This window comes from Parus major, chromosome 4A (genome assembly GCF_001522545.3).
Source record: "Parus major isolate Abel chromosome 4A, Parus_major1.1, whole genome shotgun sequence".
Classification (NCBI taxonomy): Eukaryota; Metazoa; Chordata; class Aves; order Passeriformes; family Paridae; genus Parus; species Parus major.
The window spans coordinates 5,201,705-5,208,268 of NC_031772.1; the positions used below are offsets into that span (position 1 = coordinate 5,201,705).

At 53.5% G+C, this 6,564-nt stretch overlaps 1 protein-coding gene across 3 annotated transcripts; it reads right to left on the bottom strand.

The window, feature by feature from the left end:
- Positions 1-467: 467 nt before the first annotated feature.
- Positions 468-6,305, bottom strand: LOC107203847 (putative P2Y purinoceptor 10). Of its 3 annotated transcripts, XM_015626338.3 has the most exons (3): positions 5,794-6,305; positions 4,189-4,269; positions 468-2,646 (listed from the first exon to the last, which is right to left on the bottom strand). In XM_015626338.3, the coding sequence occupies exon 3, from the start codon at positions 2,594-2,596 to the stop codon at positions 1,481-1,483; it is 1,116 nt and encodes a 371-aa protein (XP_015481824.1). In that variant the 5' UTR covers positions 2,597-2,646; positions 4,189-4,269; positions 5,794-6,305; the 3' UTR covers positions 468-1,480. The 3 variants fall into 3 exon arrangements, with proteins under 3 accessions (XP_015481824.1, XP_015481823.1, XP_015481825.1); XM_015626337.3 differs by lacking the exon at positions 4,189-4,269; XM_015626339.2 differs by lacking the exons at positions 4,189-4,269; positions 5,794-6,305 and adding an exon at positions 3,954-4,142.
- Between the last annotated feature and the right edge of the window lie 259 nt (positions 6,306-6,564).

Below are 6,564 nucleotides of genomic sequence, written 5' to 3' on the forward strand. Positions count from 1 at the left end.
AGGAAAACATGGCCTTTTGTTATTTATAATTTCTGTGAGAGGAGGAGGAGATTTGGGACAGAATGAGCCTCAGGGCAGCAGCTTTTCTGCCTGCTCCTGGGATTTTCTGCCTGTCTCTGGCACACTTTAAGTACCAAAGCAAATTCCTCCAGTTTGTCTGGATCTCCTGTCTGGTCTCCCCCATCCAGCCTCAGTACCCATTCCGTGCTTCCCAGAAACGCTGCACGGGGTGGAAATGTGCATCCAATCATGGCAAAAGCTGTTTTCTATCAATCCCTCTCTGCCTAGGTTTACTTAAAAAATTCCCTGAGGGATTTTTGGGAGAAGGAGACCTCAGAATGGCCACTCTTTGAGGCTTCTCTGAGCCCCAGACTGGGGTGCCCTCCCCAAAATGTGTCACTGCTCTGAGAGCAGATGTGGGGCATAATGAGAATATTTCCAAGCATTTAAAATAATACTTCTGAAGCTCAAACACACACTGGGATCATTTTATTTCCTCGGAGTTTGAAGCTTTCAGGGTGTACTTGAGTCAGTTTTGTAAATTCTCTCAGTTCCCAGTGAGGGTTGGGATGGTTTGTGGTGTCCAAAGCAAAACTGAAGATCTTGATGAGATCTTCAAGTGCAACCACACGTGTCAGGAACATGACAAATAACACAAGACTCCCAATGACAACACAAGAGACACCAAAGACAAGTCCCTGTTTCTGCAGCTCACACCAGAGCTCTGTGAGTTAATGTGCCCTGGGAGGTGTCACATCTCCCTCTTTGCTTGTGGCATATCTGTTGTAATTTGTCTTCCAAATATTGATCCCCCCAAATCAGCCTGTGGCTCCCAAGAGCCAGGTGGATCCTTCTGCTCATCTCTGGGGGCCTTTTCCAGCAGAGTGAGCTGAGCCCAGTTTGATTGAACCCTCCTTTATAACATTGATGTGATATTGGTTGATACTCTTTGCTTGGTTATAGTCTTGCAGTCCAGGTTAGGCTGGATTGGACCCGAGTGATGGATTTTTGTAGTGGAAAAAGGTTCAGTTTATGTGGAGATAATGAAGGGATCCTGACCCAGAGCCCTGTGTGTGTGGTGGATGCTCCAGGTGATGGTGGCTGTAGCTGCCCAGGATCAGGGCTGAAATCCCCAGAGCTGTGCCAAGGCTGAGCCTCTCACCCACAGCTCAGGGTTCAGAAGGATCCCCCAAAACAGCAAACACACAGAAGCACTGAAACACCCAAAACGAGGCACCTGAACACCCAGTTCAGCACAGGGGAAACCTCGGCATCGACAGCGGCTTTCGAGGGGATGGAAAACAAGAGCCCCCAGCAGCAACAACACAACCAGCAAAACTTCCAGCACCACAACGTCCTGATGGGTCAGGTCCTGGCACCGGCAGCACACAAGGACAATTCCAGAGGGATTTGGAGAGTAGAGCAGACCTTCCTCACTGCAGCTCTGGGAATCCCCTGCACGGACAGGACTCGCTGGCGCTCACGAGATGGACTCCAGGAGCAGCTCGTCGGGCGGCATGGGGGGGATGTCCATGCTGTTTATTTGGCCGAAGAACTTGGGAAGAGACCAGAACTTGAGGCGAGGGAGATTCCTCTTCCTGACACGGATGTCGTGGGCGCTGTCGGTGCCGGAGGCGCTGCTCCGGCGGGGCGGGAGCCGAGCCCTCAGGGCCACGCAGCCGTGGCGCAGCAGCTGCGCCTGGAACTCGGAGGTCATGAAGTAGTAGAGGACGGGGTCCAGGCAGCAGTTGAGGCTGGCCAGGCACAGGGAGATGGGGTGGAAGCGCAGCGTGCTCCGGTGCACGGCGCAGTCCCGGATGACGTTCTCGATCACCATCATGAAGAAGGGGAAGTTGATGTGGTAGGGGGTGAAGCAGATGAAGAAGACGGCGGCGCACATGAGGACCATCCTCAGGGCCTTGCGCTTCTCGCCGGCGTCCTGCAGCGCCGTGGGGCCCTCCCGCAGGGAATGCCACATCCTCCACGTGCACCAGGCGATGGTGCCGAAGGGGATGACGAAGCCGAACAGCTCCGCCACCGTCACCAGCGCGATGGCGGCCCCGGGGCTGAGCTGCTTCACGCCCAGGTCCGAGAAGCAGCTGTTGATGGAGTTGGACAGGGCTGGGCTCCTGACGATGATGAGGGGCAGGCAGGCAGCCCCCACCAAGAGCCAGACCAGGGCGCTGATGGCCACGTCGTAGCGGCGCTTCCAGCCCTTGGCTCGGAAGGGGTGCAGCAGGAACAGGTACCGCTGGATGCTGATGCAGCTGAGGAAGCAGATGCTGGCGTACATGTTGAGGTACTTCAGGTAGAAGCACACCTGGCACAGGAAGCTCCCGAAGGGCCAGCTGTGGTTGATGTAGTAGTAAGTCCGCAGGGGCAGGGACAGGACGTGGGCCAGGTCGGCCACGGCCAGGTTGATCATGAAGATGACGGCTTTGCTCTTCCTGCTGAGGAAGCGGCACAGGACCCACAGGGCAGCGCTGTTGGCCAGCAGCCCCGGGATGAAGATGAGGGTGTAGGTGGTGGCGTAGAGGGTGGACTGGAAGGACATCTGGGGGTAGGAACAGTTCCCGGAGGACACGTTGCTCTCCATCCCGGCCGGGTCTCTTCGCTCATGGGGCAGTCACGGCAGGGGGAGAGGTTCTGGAGTGAGTAAAAAGATGCTGTAAAGCCAAAATCTCTGCATGGAGCAAGTGTGCTTTAGGACAGAAGAGTCAGTTGTGTGTTGGTGTGTGTGCAAGCCAATGTGCGTGGTGGGAAGGGTGACCCCACTCCCAGGGAGTGATTCCAGGCATCCTCCACCCTCCCCTTGCAGAGGGGCTCTGTGGGATCTCGTGAGATTCCCCAATTACAGTGATTACCCTGAGCTCTGTAACATCCATCTCTTGATTGCCAGAGAGCTTCTGCAGCATCCTGGGTTTTTCAGGACCAACTTTTATTTCATCAAGTTTTCCATCACACTCTGTCAAATTGGTGCTCTACATCTACAAGCAATTGCAGCTGGACTAAATAAATAGGGATTTGAAATGGATTTAGGCATTGTCTTTGCAGATCCGTGCAGGGATCTGATGTGAATCGGCAGCAAATGCAATAATTAACATCCCCAGGCAGCTGAGGCCAGGGGAGAGCTGCAGACAGATCCATCAGCTCTGGCTCCAGAGTTAAGGCTGCATTTATAAGTTAATAACTGGCCAAACACACGCCAGTTGCTCTGCTGGTCCTGCTAACTCAATTCCGGCACTCCCGGCACATTGTGCAGGCATCGTGCTGGAGCAGCAGGAATTATCAACCAGCAGCAGGAATTATCCTTCAGCAACTGCTCAGAACATGCAGGGAGATAAATACAACTCCCTTCTACTTGAAGAATGAATTCTTCTCCTCCATTTACCCATCCCAGCTCACCCAGTGCTCAGGGGATTTATTAGAGGGTCATGGGGAGTTCAGGTGCTCCTGCTGCTCTCTGGAGAGGTGATGGATTTTGCCATTCATGAGCAGATCCCATGGGAAAGAATCTGTTCTTTTGGGAAGAGAGGATTTAGGAGCAGTAGGATACAAACCCAGGGGCTGCAGCATCGTCAGTAATGAACAGTGGGATTTTCCCCTTGGAAATGGAGCCTTCCCTGCCCTTTCCTGCCTGGAGCTGGGGCTAGCAGAGCCCTCAGCACCTCCGGTCACTGTCACCCAGCCCCTCATCAGCAGTAATTAATTAAGAAGCAGCCACAGTGCTGTTTCCCAGAGCCTGCTCCTTGTCACAGGGATGGAATTCCAGGAGCAAATCCATTCCAATGCTTCAAAGTACAGGATGAAGTCTCCTCCATCCTGCTCCTCCTCACCTGGGCAGCTCCTTGGTGGGGTTACCACATTTTCAGGTTCAGGAGGAAGCCATCATTTTTAGATATTTTATATTTTTATGCACAGACAAATTATCTAAAATACAGCCCCAGCCTCACCTCTGATGTGAGCAGGGTCAGTGCTCACACCCTGCTTTCCAAACCGAGCCTTTCCCAATCTGCCTTATTGCTTTTCCTTGTTCTTCCAGTGGAACTGGGGCTGCTGAGTGAGGGCATCTCTCGGCTGCCGACTGTGCCAGAGGTCTGTGATTGCTCCACTGGGTTGGGAAAGGCAGGGGAGAGGGAACATCTGCGCTGAGGGAATACTGGCAAAAAGCTCCTCTGTGCTCCTCACCTGCCCAAAAACGCACGAGGGACTTGTGCACTCGGTCTGTTCAACCCAGGGAAAGGGGTGGCAGGACTCGTCTTCACATCCCTGCAGAAAACAGAGAGGGAAAACTGCCAGGGAGCGCTGGGGAATGCAGCTGTTCCCACCTCCTGTCACAGCTGTCCCGTCACAGAGGTGGCACTTGGTGTGGGCTCATGGAAAGGGTCACAGAGCCCCTGCTGTCCCTGCCACACAGCTCAGCCCAAATCCTACACCTCTTCCTTCCATGGGGAGCCTCCCTGCTGGTTTCCTCCGTGTTTTTGACTTTCCCTGGAGCACAGCAGTGCCTGTTCCTGGTGGGAGGGCTGGGTGACACTCCTGGTACCCCTCACAGCTTCGGCTGGCAGCGCTCTGGAGGGCACTGGCAGGAAAGTACCAGAGATCCCCACCCTGGGCTGGGGTCAGGCCAGGCTTGTTCGCTACAACAATTCCTGGGAAGGTGGAGCTCTACATTTTTTACTGTTTTCCAGTTTTCCCTTTGCCCCATGTCCCTCCAGCTTCCCCCTGCTCTGCTGGTGGTGTCAGGACAGAGATGCTCCTGCAGGCTCTGTCTGAAGTTTTGTTCAGTGCCTTTATAAATCTTCTATAAAATATTCCTGACATTCTTTGATTATTTTCCCATTTCATCCACGCATTTAAACACGGAGCAGGAGCAAGGAGTGTGGTTGTTGTTTTTGTTTTTTTTTTGGCAAAGCTGGGTGTTAATCAGCTGAAATTCCAGAAGGGAGCCCAATATCAGTGCCCGGGGAGTCAGAGCACCGACTGTGGATGCAGCTCCGCCATTCATTAAACATCAAATAACTCTGCAATTAATTGGAGGCAGAGGCAGCTCTTGGAGCAGCCGGGGTTGATTTTTGGAGTGTTCCTGGAGGCGAATGTGACTGTCAGCGCTGGAAACCGCCCGGCTCCTGTGAATCAGCCCGTGCCCCACCCAGCCCCACACCACCGGGGTGTTCCTGCATTTACAGCTCCCCATCCATGGGCAAACTCGCCCTCATCTTTTCCATGGGCTGCTCGGACAGCCCAGGCTGGAGCTGAGCTCCAGGCATGGCTGGGGAGAGCCCTCCGAGCTGGGGCGTGGGGGCAGAGCTGCCTCCCTTCAGCGCTGGGATGCTGGAGGGAAAGGCAGGCTTGGGAAAAAAAAAATCAAAAAAAAATAATAATAAATCCATTTATGGCTTGAAATGAGGTCTTGGTTGAAGTAGTGGAGTTTACTGGAGGCTGGGGTTGCAAGCAACGATTTTGTTTGTTTAATCAAACAAACAAGCAGTAATAGGAAATGCGAAAATAGAGCCGATGGCTTATGGCAGCCTCCGTCATTAAGGACAAAATTGAGGTTTTTTGGCTAAAACAGCCTCCCCCCACGTCCTCCTCAACATCACAGCCTGTCCCAGGCACCGGCCCCTCTCACCCACCCTCGGAGACAAACTTGTGGGCACAGCAGAAGCGGCTGAGGATGTTGCACCAGCTCCTGCCCGATACCATCTCTTGAACCACAAAGAAGCGATAAAGTCGCTAAAACTGCGCCGGTTTCAGCGTCCTGAAGAAGAAAAGAGCAGAAATTCCACTCACCTTCCTGCGCTTCCCATGCCCCGGGTGGGTCATAGCCGTGCTAGGGAGCAGGAGCAGCCGGCGTCCTGCTTTTATCGCCCGCTGGATTTCTCAGCAACCCCAGCGCCTCCTCGTTCAACTTCCACATGTTTTCGGAATCCTGCCGGCATCTGCAGCCCGGTCCGGTGGCTGCAGAGCAGGAAATCCTGTATTTTGTTTCTCTTCTCCGCACCAAAGGAGAGCAGCGATGACGTTAAAGCCGCTGGGAAGGCGATGACGTCCTTTGGTGCCGGTGCCCCGGGATGGAGAGCGCGGATTTCGGTCCCCTCTGGGCGCCGGGGATGTGGGAGGGGATGCTGCCCTTCCCTCCGGCTGCTCCTGCTCCTCTCCGCGGTCACTTTGCCTGGGATGAGCTGTAAAATACAGAAGCAACCTCCCAATAAGTGCTCGCTGGAGGAAAACCGAGCGCTCTGCCAGTGTCAGTTACTGGAAGGGAGTAATTTTCCCTCATTTTCTTGGAAGCTTGGTTAGCCTCAGACTATCAAGGCTGCAGGCTAAAGCTGGAGGGTTTGGACTTTATTCCTGAAATAATGTGATGGTTTAAGGTGGAGATTTTCACAAAGTATTGTTGTTTAAAAATCCCGTACCGTGCATCATTCCCAATCTTTTTCTTTAATTCCTTTAATTCCCTTCCTATATAATTGCACATATAGAGAGTTTTGATCTGGTTTTCTGCCTGCTGAGCATGACCTCCTTTCTGCACGGCTGAAGAAGTGGTGTGATTTCATGGTG

Bases quoted from the DNA above. Each gene is read 5' to 3' on its own strand.
- LOC107203847 (XM_015626337.3), bottom strand. From the start codon at position 2,596: ATGGAGAGCAACGTGTCCTCCGGGAACTGTTCCTACCCCCAGATGTCC.